Source organism: Natrix helvetica, assembly GCF_964273705.1.
Source record: "Natrix helvetica genome assembly, chromosome: 1".
NCBI lineage: Eukaryota > Metazoa > Chordata > Lepidosauria > Squamata > Natricidae > Natrix > Natrix helvetica.
The window spans coordinates 309,525,080-309,544,375 of NC_138548.1; the positions used below are offsets into that span (position 1 = coordinate 309,525,080).

Consider the following 19,296-nt stretch of genomic DNA (forward strand, 5'->3'; position numbering starts at 1 on the left):
AAAAACAGTAATGAAGCACCTACAACTTCTGAAGGGAAGGCATTCTAATCATTATTTGTTCTCACTGTTACGAAGTTTCTCCTTAATTCCAGGTTGCTTCTTTCCTTGATTAGTTTCCATCAATTGCTTCTCGTCTTGCCTTCTGGTGCTTTGGAAAATAAATTGACCCCCTCTTCCTTGCTGCAGTTCCTCAAAAACTGGAATACTGCTATCATAGGAGTATTAGGTATGTTCACCATTTTGAGTTATTCATAAAACTAACAAAGGTGGCATATAAATAAATAAATACATGTGACTAAATCCATTCTTTAAAACCTGTTTTTCATAAAGCAAACAGGACTGAGGATGTTATTCTGTATTTAGCTGGTTCAAATTTTGACTGAAATGCTGACTTCATGTTTTTTCATCACTGTTAACTTTAGCTGGATTGGGCCCACTATTTATAATATAATCTTTGTTAATGCCGCTGCTCAGGTAAGCAAAAAGACGATGTGGTTCTAGGACATTCCTGCTGATGAGAATGTCGAGGGTGACTTCCTTCTATTTAGACACATCTAGAGCATTCTAGATTTGTATTTGGCAAACAATATCAGAAAAAGAAGAAGAAAATCAGAAGAAAGCATTCCAAAGCTTGCATCATTTCTCCATGCTATATGTAAATATGCATACACAAAACGAAGTCCCAAGGTGATAATTTAGTTTCTGTTAAAATGAATTAGCTTATTCGGCTACTCTGACTTATATATGTGGATCAGGTCCCACCGGAGAGATCTTCATTTTTCACAGTAAAATTGTATTGTTTTAAGCCTATTTGCTTTTTAAATAAGGAGAAAACAGACCCATTCTATTCTGGAACATCTGCTAAATTCATAATCAGTTTGTCAGCTGAGGTTAGCAATGTAGAATGCTGCAGTTGATCAGGCTGCCCTAGGTGTCACTGAGGCCTCTGGGAATTAAACTAAGAGAGTTTCAGTAGACAAGAGGGTAATTCAGTCAGCCTCTTTTTTAAAAAAGTAAAAAATAAAAAATTGGAGGGGAGGGGAGAGAGAAATTTCTAAAAACAGAAGCTTCGCTTTCTTTTTTCCTTCTAATGCTTCTCTCCCTCACTGTCCCTGATGCCTTTATAGTCATTTATACTTCTGACTATCAAATCAGAGATGGAGGCCCACACATTCCCTTGCTGGCTTTAGTTCAATATAAATATGATCCCATTTTATCGTCTTGATCATTATTATTTTCTCAGTTAATAAAACTTTGAGAAAGCATTTTCCAATGATGTTAATATATTTTAAAAAAAAGGTTTGGCTGAGATCAGTCTTAGGAAAATATATAATATATAGTGGCACTGTGTGTGTGTGTGTGTGTGTGTGTGTGTGTGTGTGTGTGTGTATGAGAGACAGACAGACAGAGAGACACAGAGACAGAGAGAGAGACAGAGAGAGAAAGAGAGAAGGATGGAGAGAGAGAATTATCTATAGAAATAAATAATTCTACATCTACTGCTTATATTTGTACTCATAGACACTCCCAAAAATAAACACACAGAGAAAAAGAAAATTTGTAATTTATTTCATTATTTTCTCCTTTTCCTTGTTTTTAGGGGGTGTGTTTCTGTATGCTATATGTGTGTGTATTTAGATATATGGACAACTGATTTATACTCTGCCTTTGAGAAGCCAAATGGCACACATAACACTCCTTTCTCCAATTTTGCCTCACAGCAACAATTCTATGAGGTAGGCTGAACTGCAAGTGACTGGGGCAAAATCCACCATTGAATTTCCATGAACTTCTAACTTCCATTGAATCAGAACCTGGGTCTGTCGACTCCTACTTTAACACCTTAATCACTAATCTATATAAGATGACTAGGAGTCATGAGATTCATCTTGTATTTGAAGCCAACATATGGATTTGCCTGTATATTTAATTTAACATGTGTGGCAAAGAACTGTTTAGAAATAGAAATAGCAGTAGCTATAGTTTTATATACTGCTTCGTAGTGCTTTATAACACTCTCTAAGCGGTTTACAGAGTCAGCCTATTGCCCCCAACAATCTGGGTCCTCATTTTACGAACCTCACAAGGATGGAAGGCTGAATCAACCTTGAGCCGGTCAGAATCAAACCCCTGGCAGTGAGCTGAATTAGCCTGCAATATTGCATTCTAACCATTGCACCACCACAGCTCCTGTCACTGACGTCTCTAGGAGCCCACAAAAAATTGATGAGAAAAAAGGTTTCACTCTCTTCTTCTAGTAATAATATCACTCACAGATTGTATCCTGTGGCAATGCCTTTAATTCCATCAAACATCCATATCTTCCTATTTCAGGTCCTTGGGAAGGACTCAATAGTGGATAAAAATGCCAAAGCCACGGAATATTTGGCTGATAAGTGCAAGGAACCATAATAAAATGCAAAAGTAGCCACTCCATATCTGGTTGTAAAACTCTGGTGATGGCACAGCAGCTAGGAGATAGAGAACCCTTTGGTGCCATCATGTGGTTCTCCAGATGTATGCACCTCAAACATGATATTCTTATTCAAAACTGCCAGTGACTTCCTGGATATTCCCATCATGCTCCACTGAGCAATTCTGCCTAAGGGAAGGAGGAAGTCCCACTTTCTTAGAGAAAATATCCCCAGAGGTGGATAAAAACACATTCTTTCCAATCTACATCAGTTTCACATTTGCAGTGCTCATTCATAACTGTGCTGTCATGCTCTCAGCTATTTTTTTAAAAAACCCCACGAAATAATATTTAATGCATTTTTTCATGAAGGGTAATGTTCTTAACGTGTTTTGGCCAAATTCTGAATTTACAGGCATAGATTATGCTAAAATTTGTATTAGTTTTGGGGTTAGTTTAAGCCAATAGCTGCAGCACCAGGTTCAGAGAAATGTAAAACTTAAATAGATTTAAGATTCTTGAACCCGCTTGTTTTGCATCAGAATTGCATCTACAGCAGACAGCAATATGAAGAAGGGTGTGTGCAGTTGCTTGGATTGACCAAATGTGAATGTTTCAGACTTAGCTTGGCCAGTTATCTTACCTTTTATAGTAACTCCTCAATTAAGTTCTAAATTGAAAACATAACACAAAGCATATGCCTGCATATTAGTTCACCTGCTATACTTTCTAGCTTTATGCCTGTGATAATTTAAACAAAGTTGAATGTATTAAGAATAGATTGAACTATTTCAGTTTGATAAGCAGACACAAAATTACTAGCAAAATATTGCTTGACATTAACCATAACATATACATTTAAACAGATGACAACACTGCTCTAAATTAAATAAACTATTGACAGATAAGTTTATTGGCTTTTGTTTCTTTTTCTGTCTCTCTTCTTTCTTTCTTTTTAAATAAAACCTCTTCATTTTAGTGAAGAACAAAGCCTTTGATTCTTCTAATCTTTATGGCGCTAGCAACCTGGTGTCAAAAAAGCTAGTCAAGATGTGTTGTCTTTCAGATCTATGGAGCAGAAATTGGAGTCACCGGAGAATTTCTACCCAAGTTCCAAGAAGGGCACATTAACGTCCTAACTACTTCCCATGGAAATCACAGTTGTATCAACATCCTGCTGTTTTGTTTGCATTTAATTTGGGATATAACTCTCTATGCTCTCAGCATGGATCCCATCGTTAAATAAAAGCACACCATGGGTTGTAAAAAATCAACCAAGTGTTCCACTTTTCAAAGGTAGGTTTTGGGGAGAACATAAATAACACTGCCTATTTACTGAAGATTATATAACCTACATAAAAGTATGCCAATAAAAGAAAGAGAAACAATTTTTGCAGTACTGGTGTTGAAACAGTTTATAAAATGTAGATATAAAATAGATTTAGCCGGAATAATTTATCTATTATTCATACATGCACACACACATGCATCTGTACAATAATCACACTCTTTTCTTATGTGCCTACACTCACATATTCAAAATGTGACAGGTAAATTTGACAGAAATTATAAAAAATTCCACCTCTTACATATGGACACCAGCAGGGGATAACACTTGCCCCATCTTGCTGGGTTCAGAAGTAAGCAAAATCAGGGAGGTAATTATTTGGATGGGAGACTTCAAGGCAATATGAGGATTGTAGAATAGAGAGGAAGTAAATAATAATAATTCTAAAAGGTGGAAGTGGAAAATCATTTCCATGTTGTTACACACACACACACCACCAAAAAAAAAGCTACACAGACATATTCATGATATCACCAGGAGCTTGAAGGAGATGGTACCTTTACTTTATTTTATCTAATATCTGTCCCTCTCAATATTATGTAACTCTGGTCAAGCCCAACTAATTATGACATGGTGCCTTTGGTAATCCATGGAAATGAGAGTATACTAAGGTTCTATAAGTTATCTGGAAATTTTGGGAAATGCTTTTCAATTGTCTTTGCTTCTTAATTCAACTAGGGCAACACTGTACTACATAGTTGGTATGTGACATAGTTTTTTCGTTAGGTACATGATATTCTTCAAAACGTAAGTTTGCAGTTGGAGAAGAAAGAAAGAAAGAAAGAAAGAAAGAAAGAAAGAAAGAAAGAAAGAAAGAAAGAAAGAAAGAAAGAAAGAAAGAAAGAAAGAAAGAACCAACCAACCTTTTTGACAAATTTTAGAATTTAGTCTTCATAGTGTGGTAGGCTATTTTGGAACAACTATTTGAATATACTGATTTCTTTCAAGCATGCAATAAGTATTTCTGAAGGAAAAAAAAATACCCACCCACCCCAAAAATATTATGTATGTAATGGCAGAATGCATCTTTTCACAGAATAGAGAATATCAAAACTACCATCATTGCTGGTTTGGAATAGTATTGTTTGAGAGTTGCCTATCCCTTGAGCCTACTATCAAGAATTTGATAGTATTCATCATGTAACCCAACATTACAAGAAGTAATTAAACCTGGGCAAAGAGAAATTTCAATACCATGATTATCAAATAGGTTTGATGCATCACTTATACCTAGATTTTCATTGGATCAATAAATGAAAAAATGTCATTTATTTATTTATTTATTTCTCTAGCTTTCAACTTTATTTATCACTATTACTCAAGCTGATAATGTATCATCTTCACAGAACTATTTATTTCCACTTAAGTGAGAAATAAAGGAAGCAAGCTCATGTCCGTGTGAGACTGAAGTTCAAGAGAAGATTACTAACATATATCAATGAGTGAATGCTTGTGTGGAAGGTATATGGGTGGGTATTCAACAAGGAAAAAAACTTTATTGGAAATATAAATAGTGATATTACATCCTTTGTAACTTCAGATAAATTGCGACAGGTAAATAATGTTGTATTATGGCATAGAATTTTACCTACGAATCAGTGTGTCTCAATGAATGCATGGCTTCCTTTAATTAAATAATATATTTACCATTTTAGCACTAAAATGAACCTAGTTTATTTATTGTGCTTAAAAAACTTCTTGGCTGCTTGCTTACTTCAAGTCTGTTTATACGTGCATATCAATCTAATTTTCAAGAAGTGTTTCCTTCTACTGCCACCTGTAAATAGAAAAATATTATGGTCCAACTTCTGTAGCTCAATATTATTACTTACTGTCATTTAGCTTAATTCATTTTCATTTTGGTAAAGAAATCTTCTGTCTATGAAATAAAGAGCTGAATATGTTGCAAACAGAAATGAAAAACCAAGAGACATAAGTGCACTTACTTCATTTCCAGGATCTCCTCCAACTGTTTTCTCCGTTCTAGTCTTAAATTGGCCAGATGTGCTTCTTTCTCACCCAGAGACTGCTGTGTTGAGGCAAGGCGAGCTTTAGTGGCATCCAGTTCTTGCCTGGTCTTATCCAACGCATTCCGTAATTCTTCTAACTAAAAAGCATAGATAAATTCAGGTACTCACAATTAGCAAATGAGCAAGAAATTGTAATGGGTAACCCCACAGTCATTAAATATCTACTCTCTTCAAGGGAACATAGTGAAATAATCCTGAATTTTGTGGCTTAAGTAATACATTTTAACAGCATGAAAAGGAGATATATATTGCATCTGATTAAATAAAGAAGAATAAGAGTATTCATTACAGACCTATGACCAATGATAATAGTTCAGGTGCCTATTTTTAAAGAAGGATAAAATTTCTCAGTTTCATTTCATTTCACATGCTCTGTGTGTGAGAGAGAGAGGGAGAGAGAGAGAGGGAGGAAGGGAGAAAGAGAGAGAGAGAGAGAGAGATTGACATTTCAGGCATTTCAGAATACGTCAGGGTTAGGCATCCATGCTGACTTTTCTTAATTATGTTGTGAGCAAAATAATGATATTGGCACTTGCTGGAGCAAAAACCATACATCGATTGTGAGCGGATGTATCAGAAGTGGAAGAGAACGTATTCAGAACTCACATTTGTAACACTGATATTATATAAGATGGCATTACTTAATTAACCAAACTGCAAGATGAAACTTCAGCTTATTATTGTTGAAATAACTAAGGGAATTTTGGGTTCTCATAATATCCTAAATCATAAACTAACCAAAGCAAAAATACAGTGGGCTCACACCGCGTGCTAAACCACAAACACACTAAGTTTAATAGGAAACGTCACCAGGAATTCTGTCACACAATGAAGGTTTAAACCAATTGGTATATCCATATTGTAAACATTCACTTAAACACAATGAAAGAATAATGTAAATAATGTAAATATTATTTACATAGACTCTTTCTATTTTCATCTTTCTCATAAAGCATACTCTTCCCCTGGCAATTTCACAGGTCCCCAACTTTTTAGCTATCCAGAAGCAACAGCACTTAGACTAATATACTGCTTTACAGTGCTTTACAGCCCTCTCTAAAAGGTTTATAGAGTCACCATATTGACCCCAACAATCTGGGTCCTCATTTTACTGACCTTGTAAGAATGGAAGGCTGAATCAATCTTGAGCCTGGTGAGCTTTGAACTGCCAAATTGCAAGCAGCCAGCAGGCAGCAGAAGTAGCCTTCAGTACTGGATTCTAACCACTGCGCCACCACAGCTCATAAGCCAATAAAGAGCTAGATCTTCCCGGGGTGCTAGGGGAGACTGACATAGAAGCGTGTAGATGGTGTTGAGGGTATCCCAGACACTATGGCACTAGGATTTTGTTTTGTTTTTTCATTGCTTTTTTAAACTTTTTGTGATTTTATTGTTGTTGTGAGCTTCCTATATTTATGCTCTAAGACAAATGGCGATACAAATCTTTTAAATAAATATGTTTCTCTGAATAATGGAACAAACTAAGGGGATCATTGTAGTGATCCTCCTGTGAGGCCTGCAGCGGTTCCTTTAAGAATCTTTGGCCTGCCACACTCTCTCTTTCTAGCTCCAACTTTAGTATGCATATTCATTAAGGGGGCGGAATAGCAAGGAGTAGAAGGTGTTATTTTCAAAATAAAAAATTCCTTTCTAGAAGATCAAGGTTATTCTTTGTCTTCGTACCTTGGCACCTGACCAGAATCAGCGGGGTGGAGATGACAGCGTAGAAGAAGAAGATTGGACCATGTCATAGATTAGTGGGTGTGGGGACAAAATCATGAACTTTCAACTGGGTGGGAATCGTAGGTAACTTCCAGAATTGGGATTCCACAGATGTACCAACATGTCTGACTTATTAAATTGGAACTTTAAGGAAAGTTTTGCCTTGGACTCTGATTTAATTATGCATGATACTTGGAACACTGACATCTCCACCCCACTAGTTCCGGTCACGTTCAGAACTTGAACCAGTAAATTCTCTGCATTATTAGAAAAAGTGCTGTAGGTCTTGTAGACTGAAGTCCACTAAGCTCGTGGTCAAGAGTACTAGTTAGTGGCAAGATAAGAAGATAAACCCCAGGAAATAGAAGAATAATGGTCTTTATACAGCAGGAGACTCCAAACTTGGCAACTTTAAGACTTGTAGACTTCAATTCCGAGAATTCCTCGCCAGCTATACTGCCTGGAAAATTCTGGGAGTTGATGTCCACAAGTCTTAAAGTCACCACGTTTGGAGACCCCTGTTCTAAAGATTCTATAGACAAAATATTTATGATGGAGTAGTTAAATTCTCTGGGCTGCTGAATCTAAACAGCTTGTCTGGTTGTCTTAGGATAATCAAGTTTGAGAATGTATCTTTTAACCTCAACCACATTTTGCTTCTTTAGGTTTAAGGACAATGACTGGTCAGCAAAAGAACATGCACATGTTCACCCAAGTACATATCCTACAGCAAGAATCTATGTTGTTTTAAAAACAAAGAGAATTGTTCATTATGTTCTCCTTTCAGAATTACAGTGCCACATTCAGTCTTCAAGAGAATTTTCTTATTTTTCAGGACAGTTTAATTCAAAGACAATTCGTCTCGATGGAAAACAATTAGGCTTGTGATTCCCCCTAACCTTCTCCGCCCCCCCCCCCGCCCCCAGCCCCAGACATTGCTTTAAAGAAACTCTGCAAGTGCAGCAGAGCAACTCTTTAGGCGGTGCTAAAGTATGGTGCTGTCAGAGTGGCTTTTCTGGTTAATGTCAATAACACTATGTATAAAAGGTGACCAAAGTGTGTACAAATGTTGATCTTTGGAGAAAGCATGCCTATAATCATACACACATCCACTATTTCATCCACCAGGCTGACTGCAAGGAGAAAGGGCAAAGTACATTTTTTAAAGACAAAATACAATTCCTAGCACACTTGCTAGGTTGTAAGTCACAAGGGAACTCCTCTGCGATGTGTTGAAATGATGAGGCTCGTCCAATACATTTTTGTAAAGCATCCAAAAGACCAAAAGATTAGCTACAAAGCTTATTATCCTTACAAACAGACCCTCTATGCAGATAGTCCTTGACTTACAACAGTTCATTTAGTGAGTGTTCAAAGTTACAACAGCAATGGGAAAAATGACTGATCCCCTTTTCCCACACTTATGACCATTGTAGCATTGCCATGGGCATGTCATTTACATTCAGATGCTTATCAACTGATTCATATTTATGATGGTTGCAGTGTCCAGGGGTGATGTGATCCCCTTTTGCAACCTTCTAGCAAACAAAGTCAAAGGGGAAGCCAGATTCACTTAACAACTGTTTTACTAACTTAACAACTGCAATGGTTCACTTAACAAATGTGGCAAGAACAGTCGTAAAACCAGGCAAAGACCACTTAATAAATTTCTCACTTAGCAACATCAATTTTGGGCTCAATTGTGGTTGTAAGTCAAGGACTACTTGTAAATCTAGATTTGACATTTGTGGACTAAAGATATAAAACACAGTGCAGCAAAAGGAGATTTCATGAGTGAGCTACTTTCCAATTAAACATGCATTTATAGTGACAATCAAATGAAATCTAAGTTAGAAACGTTATGTTGCTGTGATTTGAATAAGAAAGAACTTTCTGTGTAATATTAAGCATTCCTCTTATTTAGTCTTTCAGCACGGTTGGAATAAACTTGTCTAGTTTATTTTTGTGTGATAACCCCATCAAAAACAACAGTAATTCAATGAATTGCGGGTCCATGGGAATCGTACACACGTGTACTACCGGTAGTTCTATAGACAAATATTTCTTTTTACATGAAAACCAAAAATCTAGCAAATAAAGTAGTATGTTACTATACTTATTCCATGAAAGGAAGATATGTAAATTGTACCATCTTCACAGAAATACCAGAAGCTACAAAAAAAGCACAAGGCGTTTGGCTTCTGAGTATTCATACGAAGTATCCATATCCTGCTGCGTATTCCCAACATCTGATATTAAAGCAAATTCCATCCATGTGCTGAATCTGTTTTCTTTCTAAGCAGGGCTGGACAAACATCCAGCTGTTCATTTTGAAAATGATTACTACTGAATGCAACTGTGCATCTCAGGTGTTACTGATGCTTTTAAGGATTTTTTTTGTCTCCTCAAAGATTTGATTCTAGTGGTTGAAGAGCATAGTGGGTGGCCTCAAAGTTCACCGCAAAACAACAATCGCAATAAAATTGATAGCATGATAGATGATAGAAACTGACTCGGCTTCTTATAGGCTGAAAGTTATTGCCAAGCGTGTCCTTTTTCAGCTAGACCTGATAACCTTATTGATAGCTTGGTCAGATAAAATGTTCAAAAGGTTATTTACACCAAAGAAAAGTCTTCCAAATCCTTTCCTATTAAAATATATATATATATCTTCGGCCTTAACTATCTGATTGCACTAAAGCTTTCTTTAGCTCTTAGAAGAAGGAGGAAGTACAGGAAGGAGCAAAAGACAAAGAGAACTGGGAGTCAGAATAAATTGGATTCAGAGAGGCTTCAGTTAACTTGAGTCTGATTTATGAAACTGAGTGAAGAGTACTCACATGTTCAAGCACCCCTGCTTCTAATTTCTCACCCATCTGTACATCCAGACCACATGATGGTGTGTTCAACTTCTAATACTTCCAAGCATTTTGAGAGGTGGATAGGTTAGGGTTTTAAACCAAGTACTGTAACCTGAAACCTCACTTCTATTTTGACTCAGACTAGCTGAATTGAATCAGAGATTTTTAGAGAAAGTCTAAATGTGAAAGGTAAAATGCCCCCCCCACACACACACACATAGCCACAGATTTGAAGAAATTCAACTTTTGACATTACTTTTTCCTCTTGTTAACAGCCTACTGTATGAAAGACACACCTGCAGCTTTCAGAAACTCCATGGAAAAGATAATTACAACCATTGCTAAATCTGAGCTTTGAAATGCAGACCCCCTCCCCCCCCCCGGCAGAAAGAAGAATGCAAACTTTCTCTCCATAGCTGGGAGGTCTCCCTTTTATTTCAGGAGGGGGCTTAGAAACTTGCCTGAAAACTAATAGGTCCTGGATTATGTTTAAAAATGAATTTTCTGGGCAGAGGGGCATACAGTATCTCCAGGCAAAGATGGGCTATTTTTATTTTCTAAGGACATTTTCTAAAGCCTTATAAAATAAAAGTACAAGCATTCTTTTTGTATTGTATATTTTATTTTATTCAAAACAAGGCTAAAGTTCAAAATTCTGAAAAGAAATTCAAAAAGATGAAAAACAAAAAATAAAAAAACACAAAACAATCAAAACGTTAAAAAGGTGTATCAAAAAAAGGCCCACATATATACACATCACCCCCTCTAGATGAATACAATTAATACATTACTACAACCAGTGACGTGGGGTGAGGTTTATGCCTGGTGAGGCTGGTGATGTCATCAGGAAGGCAGGGAATGGGACCACGTGTGCTGGAGGCTGAGGCTGCCTCAGTCTCCAGCACACGTGATCCCATTCCCCGCCTTCCTGAGCGTGCTCTGCCGGCTCGCGCTCCGCGATCCCCAACAGCACCTGCTTTTCTGTGCGTCTGGCGTTTAGGACATCCGGCTATCTACCTAAACGCCAGACGCACAGAAAAGCACTAAAAAGCACTTTGCCTCCAAGCCACTTCATCTTGATGACCTCGCCGTCGTCGCTGCTGGGCACGGCCAGACGGAGGTAACCAGAGTGGCGCTGAGGGGTCCGGGTGGACGAAAGAGCAAGCAAGCGAGCGAGCGATGGAGGATCAGGCAGCCTGATCCTCGGTCGCTCGTCTGCCGGACTGCCTTGCCGCCACTCTGGCTACCTCCGTCCGTCTGCGCATGGCAGCTGCGGCGACATCATCAAGCCCCTGCCACTTCTGGATGTCGATTGCAGCCGCGAAGAGTGCACAAAGTACAGCGGAGGCAGGAAGGTTATTGGCACTTCCGAGAACCCTCCTGCCTCCGCCAGGTGCCCAGCTGGCACCGCCCCGCGCGTGCTCCTCCTCCTCCCTCCTCTTCCTCTTATAAATATGAAACTCCTTCGTGGATATTATTATTTTATATATTATTATTTCATGATGAGAGGTGAGGCTCTGCCTCCCCTGCCTCCCCTGACCACACGTCCCTAACTACAACATTAGTTTGTAGGGGTGGGAGGCCTAAAGGCATTTTTGAAAATATGATTTTAGAAATAAAAAATAATTGTTACTGCAGCTTCCCACTTTCTTTTTTCATATTTCACACTAAAATACCAGTGGATAAGATGCTGAGTTTGTCGATCAGAAAGATAGGCAGTTCAGCAGTTTGAATCCCTAGCATAGGTCTCCTGCATGAACAGGGGGTTGGACTATGCTACCTCCAAGGTACCTTCCAACTCTGTTACTGTTTTAAAAAAGGTTCTAAAAGAGGGTCTTTGTAAACTTTGGGATGCACACCCACTGTACTGGTGGATTTCAGATTTAAATCTTCATTAACTAAAATATCAGTAAACTTTGTCTAGAGAGCAAGCTATGCCAAATGTATTAGTGTCACTGCAGTTTCTCTTGTACTGAGCAGGATTACCAGAACAACATCTATGAATGATATAGATTCCTCAAAAATATGTCTTGCATCATGGGATGCAACACTATGGGATGCAATACTTCTAGCCACACTATGCTGGCATGATAAATGGCTGGTCAATGGCCTGGGTATCCGAACTCCACTGAGGCACCTCAGTGCTGAATTATCATTATGTTTAGGGGGTGATTCTAATTTAGATGTGTTCAGTCATAATCAGCAAGCCTCATCTAATCTATATTTATCTTAAGAGATACTGAGATGAAACTTCTTTGTATATGCCTGAATATTCTAAATCTAGTCAAGAAAATTAAGCTGTTTTGGTGCACATTGGTTTCTTCATAGAAGAGCAATGAAGGAGCTCATGCTATGAACTTGGCCTGTAACTGCCGCACAAGATGCATTGCATTAAATTAATTTGCTTTGAAACCTTTCATTATAGATAAATATAGATAAGTGAATATAGATAAGTGAAGTTTGATTTGCCCCAAGCTCAACGCCTAATGAATTCATGAATTTATTCATATAGTTTCCTGAAAATAATCCAGGAATGGTTTGCTATCATCTTCTGGGATATGTTTCGTACTCCCAGCGAAGCATACAACCTGGCAATTTTTGGATGGTCAATTCAATTCTAACTAGCTTGGTTTTTGACCCAGCTTGGTTTTTCTTTTTTCTTTTTTTAATCAGCAGAGGAGTTGGTGGGAACAACCTGAAGAAAGAAGGTAAAATCACAGGTCCTACAGACTGATGGACTTTCTACAGCATCTATAGACAAGATATCTTGTCTATAGATGCTGTAGAAAGTCCAGTACTCTTCAACATCTTCATCAATGATTTGGATGAGGGAATAAATGGGGAACTCATCAAATTTGCAGATGATACCAAGCTGGCAGGAATAGCCAACACTCCAGAAGATAGGCTTAAGATACAGAAGGATCTTGACAAACTTGAACATTGGGCACTATCTAATAAAATGAAATTCAATGGTGAAAAGAGTAAGGTTCTACATTTAGGCAACAAAAACGGAATGCACAGGTACAGTATAGGTGATACCTTACTCAGTAGTAGTAACTGTGAAAGGGATCTTGGAGTCCTAGTGGACAACCATTTAAATATGAGCCAGCAGTGTGCAGCAGCTGCCAAAAAAGCCAACACAGTTCTAGGCTGCATCAACAGAGGGATAGAATCAAGATCAAGTGAAGTATTAATACCACTTTATAATGCCTTGGTAAGGCCACACTTGGAATACTGCATTCAGTTCTGGTCGCCACGATGTAAAAAAGATGTGGAGACTCTAGAAAGAGTGCAGAGAAGAGCAACAAAGATGATTAGGGGACTGGAGACTAAAACATATGAAGAACGGTTGCAGGAACTGGGTATGTTTAGCTTAAGAGAAAGAAGGACTAGGGGAGACATGATAGCATTATTCCAATATCTCAGAGGTTGCCACAAAGAAGAGGGAGTCAAACTATTCTCCAAAGCACCTGAGGGTAGAACAAGAAGCAATGGGTGGAAACTAATCAAGGAGAGAAGCAACTTAGAACTGAGGAGAAATTTCCTGACAGTGAGAACAATTAATCAGTGGAACAGCTTGCCTCCAGAAGTTGTGAATGCCCCAACACTGGAAGTCTTTAAGAAGATGTTGGATAGCTATTTGTCTGAAACGGTATAGGGTTTCCTGCCTAGGCAGGGGGTTGGACTAGAAGACCTCCAAGGTCCCTTCCAACTCTACTATTGTATTGTATTGTATCTAAGGCAGGGTAATTTTGTCCATATTAACATTTTGGGCACCTTATTGATAATCAGTGCTAATAAACCTCTGTGCCCATAAAATAAAGATGTTAATGTTTGCTATACTCTAATTTAAGCCCTTATATTGGATAGCAGATTCCAATTTAAATTAACCACTGTACTTATTATATTTTGTCATGATAAACTATTGCTGACTCCCAGAATTATATTTCTATAATTATAAATATATTTCATTATATTTATATAATTGGTAAAGTAGAATTATATTTCTTTGGTACTTGTCCTCCAGATTTTTAAAAGATTTTTAGAAGAGAATGTAGTAAAAGTTTCATCACTGAACAATGATGACATTGTCATAACTCAGCATTAAAGCATATCATGGGATACGCATTTGCCAAGGGATGCCAATGATATTCAGATACATTAATTTGAAACACTTAGACATTATTGAAAGCAAGATTTATCACAGTATCAAGGAATATTTTCATTCTCCTTCTGTGTGTGTGTGTGTGTGTGTGTGTGTGTGTGTGTGTGTGTGAAAGAGAGAGAGAGAATGAGAATGAGAGAGGAAGGGAGGGAGGGAGGGAGAGAGGGAGAGGAAGAGAGAGAGAGATTGAGATTTAATATAATCCCAGGGAATGAGGCTAATCTAAGTATTACATAGCTACACTGGAAATAAAATTTATTTCACAGACAGCTCTGACCCTGCTGATGGCAGAAGCAGGAATGGAATGCATAGATAATTATCTTTAAGACCAATCAATGTTTCTTAATATCACCTTTTAGATCCAACCAATACATTCCAGTCTGAATCAGAGTTTATTTATTAAAGGATTTAGCACTTTAGATGCCATATTGCCTGGAAGCTCACCAATTTCCATTCCCAAATATCCAATTTCTCCAATTTCTAGTTTCATGAATAAAACCCTTCAGGATCACATCTGGCCAATAAGAACAGGCACTAAAATACTTTTTTTTTTCCTTCATTGCCATAATTTCCATTGAAAACACTCTCCAAATAAAATAAATATTGGACGATCTTGAATAATATGTAAAGTATTGTTCCTTTAGCTGTGAACGGCAGGAAACATCACAAACATTTATGGCTGGATATTTTTACACTTGCCTGGATTATGATCAATTAGAGCACAATTCTTTTAAGTTACTAAAGAAATTTTCAAATCAAACAGATCAGTCACAGATATGGTGTCCATTTTTCTTTTAGTATGACCTAAAAATCATACATTGATCTTTTTTTCTTATTTGGCTCTTTCCAGTATGCACTAACGTTTGATAGATGATTGTGAATTGCTTCAAGTATAATTTGTCCAGTAACTATACACTTTCCTTACAAATTCATGATTATTATGCCAAAGGTTACATTACATATGAAAGTCAGACCCAACCAAGATATGATGAGAAATGCATGATTACATACTGATCTTTCTGAACTTTAAAAAAAATATAGAGTGGGGAAAATTCTGATCAAGATCATATTGCAAGTGGAAAACAAATAGAATTGCAAAAGATGTTTTTCATCAGGAATGCGGTATAAAAGGAAAACCTCAGTTCCTTCTCAATACACTACAATCAGTATCCAGCTCTATATGAGTGCTGAAATTCTTATTTAAAAGAAAAAGAAGTTGTAGTCATGTGCTTGTTGTCAAGTCTAGTTTGGTCTTTTCTCTTGAATATCTTTTACAACATTCAGATGTTAACCCAAACACTTTAGTACAATAAATGGCAAAGTCTTTACATTGGACCAAAGTCATCACAGCATCCTAAAGAGTTACACTGTTAAAACAGCATAGTTTATTATATTATATTATAAATTAGGCTTATATTCCTCTGTTTTTCTGTACCCCTTCCGGGGCTACTCATTTTCTTATTTCATTGTCAAGGTTTTTAAACTATTTTTAATGTCCATTTCACATAATAAGATTTCAGTCCTTTGTAGAGTATCTACAAAATAAGTTGGAGAGTGGAAGTTCCATTTTCACAGCTTGCAAAATAAAATTTCAGCATGTCCCTTAGAGAACACAATGGCTCACGTGGTTATAGGATGCTAGTTTGGAGATTAGCAAGCCCATATTGGAGACCTGAGTGCTACTATGGGGCAGGATGAACTGCCATCCTATGCTCCAGCTCCTGCTGAAGACATAAAAGGAGCCTCCAACTGGGTGTCCCCCATGCAATGGTGATGTCATCCTTTCAACCCGGAAATCCCTCAGTGCTTCTGACACAAGTGGAATGTGAATGAACAGGAACGAACAGTAAAAAGAAACAAACTCTGCTGAAAAAATATATCACGAGGAAGGTCATCTTCATACCGTTATTTAATTTACTTACATAGCCATCGACTAACAACACTAACTCTGGATAGTGTACAAAAATTAAAAGCCAACCATTAAAATCAGTAACCCATGTGCCTCAGCTAATAACACTTTCTAATAAGTAAAAAACACATTCTTTCATAGCAAAATGCAACTGCATAGCTGGTTTGCATGCACAAGGTCTATTCAATGTGGGGAAATGAAACTGAAGTCTCTAAGCCTTTCTGGTGGCCTGCATTAATTGATGGTATCCCCTCCAATACACTCACTGTAGTTTTATTGCAAATGCTTGATTTGGAAAAATCAAGCTGGAACGAGGTCTTTGCACTTGGAAAACCAACACCTTTATTGTCATGGTTTCATAATATTATTACATTGCAGATTTTAAAACTTCCCATGGGATTGTATCTAAGAATGGTAAGGCAGTAAAAGTTTATTTAAAAGCATTTATTAACTACAAGTATGTTCTTAGAATGAAACTCAGTCAGAAAGATTATAGCATTTGTTTAGCAATTTGGACTAAGTAGCAGTGCTTAGTTATTAGTTTTTTTTGTTTTTTTTTTAAAAAGCTCCCAAGTCTTTCAGGAATCTTACTTTGTGATTCGAAGGCTATTTTCTCTAAACCTTACTAGGTGGGGCCTCTCTGAAGTTACTTCATGCAGAATAAAATTACATTTTATATCTGTTAAGGGAATGCTCTAATCTAGTATAAGAGCCTGGTGTTTAAAATAGATGTATAGCTGAGCTTCATCACAAGTTAAAACCTGTTTAAAAGAAAGGTTAACATTATGTAGTTATTTACAAACATTTTGCATCCAGAAAGGGATTTGCATTCCCTTTCTTTCTTTAAACTCTACTGCAAAGCAGAAATAGATAATGAACTAACTATATGAAAATCATAATAGAAAATGAACATTAGATATGCATGAATACAAATAAATCCTACACTTTCTACAATATACTGAAGGTATTTAACAGATAAAAATAAATGCACACGATGATTTTGATTATCTACACTTTCCTTAAATCTAATAAACTGTGTCTAATGAGTGCTAGCATATATTTTCTCTCTGAAAATGATTCTCAGCTACATACACTCATTGCATATAGATAAAATTCTGCAGAAGGTATTTAGTAACTATGGTTTAGAGACGCTACAGGCATTTGATCTTTGTGGATTCTAATTTGAACTGATCTGATCTGCGCCTCGTGGACTAATGTGGAGATTACAAATTAGTTATCCATCAACTTAATCACTTCTTAAATGTTCCAACGTTCCTAGCCATTTTCATGTACTTTGAAAATTAGTTTGACAAAGGAAGATGGAAATACAATATGGGAATAAAAATATGCATGATTATATTATTGTTTACTAAGAAAGGAAGAGCAGTAGGAGATCCTAGCCCCTGAACATTCTGAGAAACATTTTTATTATCTAATTGTCATCAAGCAAAGTTGGCCATTTCTTTAGATACTTCTGTGAGTAACAGTGAATTTGACTGCATGGCCTAAAAATCTTGATTTGACTTTATAAGAGTCAATAACGGCAGTGGTGGGATTCAGCCGTTTCGGGCCAGTTCAGGTGAACTGGTTGTTAAACTGGTGGCTGGCCCTCCCCTTCCTGCCCCACCTCTTCCAGGAATCCCCTTGCACCCTATTTTGGCTCCCTGGTAAGTGCAGGAAGGCCTACAAGGCCCAATATTGGAATGCAGGGGGGAGCTTCCCATGGCCGATTTTTGCTCTCAGAATGCTTACTAGGGAGCAGGGGCCTACTAGGCCCAAAACAGGGTGTGGGGGGGACAGGGGATCCCGCAGCCCATTCTTGCTACCAGGGGGGTGCAGGAGGCCGAGTGCTGCCTGTCACACCCCCTGGCCATGCCCACTATTGCCACGCCCACCTAGCCAGTCATTAGGGCAGAAAACCGGTTGTTAAATTATTTGAATCCCACCACTGAATCACTTTTGGCACTAAATCACTTTTGATTCAGAATAATCTTCTGCCTCAGTTTAGCAATCTATTTTTCCTGATGAATTTATTTAGTTAGATCCGTATTTTGCATTAGCACAATTCTTGAACAAAATAGATTTCTTGCCACCTCTCCACCTCCAATTTCTACTTCCCTTTGTGGTCTTTCTCTAGCCTATGAAAAAACTTATTGACAAAGTTGCAGAAACATCTGCCATCACAGCAAGGATGAAAAGGAGTCACTTTTCTCCTTTTTCTTTCTTCTGTGGATACTTTTATTGAACCAATCGTTTAAAAAATAAGTATGAGTACTTGTATGAACCACAAATTGCAAGTGCCATAATAAAGAAGGCATTTATTCTTAACAGAAATACTTCTTTGAATATATGATTGAATAAATAAATACAAGCACTAAAAATGAAAACAATATAGCGGTAGCTTTTGCTAAAATTGCTCTTAATTTGTATTCAAATACAATTGATTACTCTGCCAATAAATTCCAAGGATCTTTACTGTTAGATAGGGCAATGAGAAGGCAGACTCCGGTTTAACGCAACAACAGCTCTTTATTACAACAGTCAAGTTTGTACAATCCAGCAGCAGTTAGGTCTGACAGCTCTCTTTTTATAGGGAGCTGTCAGACCTCTCAACCAATCAGATTAAACCTCTATTCCCACCTGAACAGAGGAGTGGAAGTGGAAACCACAGTAACCTGTGTTAATATCTAACATTTACTTTTGTTTTTCCCCTACATAGACAATTTCTTGAAAAAAGCATTCTCCATCCTTAGCAGAAAAGACAAATATGTTGAAAACTCATCTTCCTCTCTGGATATGACAATTTTGAGGAACCCAATGTACTGGACTGACATAATAGCTTCTTCCT

General features: G+C 37.4%; 1 protein-coding gene across 1 annotated transcript in view; it reads right to left on the bottom strand.

Annotated features, from left to right (window-relative positions):
- Positions 1-19,296, bottom strand: part of ERC2 (ELKS/RAB6-interacting/CAST family member 2) — a 548,821-nt gene that overhangs the window by 169,578 nt on the left and 359,947 nt on the right. The window contains exon 13 of the mRNA XM_081935890.1: positions 5,708-5,868. Within this exon, the coding sequence (XP_081792016.1) occupies positions 5,708-5,868 (161 nt within the window). The remainder of the gene's footprint in view (positions 1-5,707; positions 5,869-19,296) is intronic.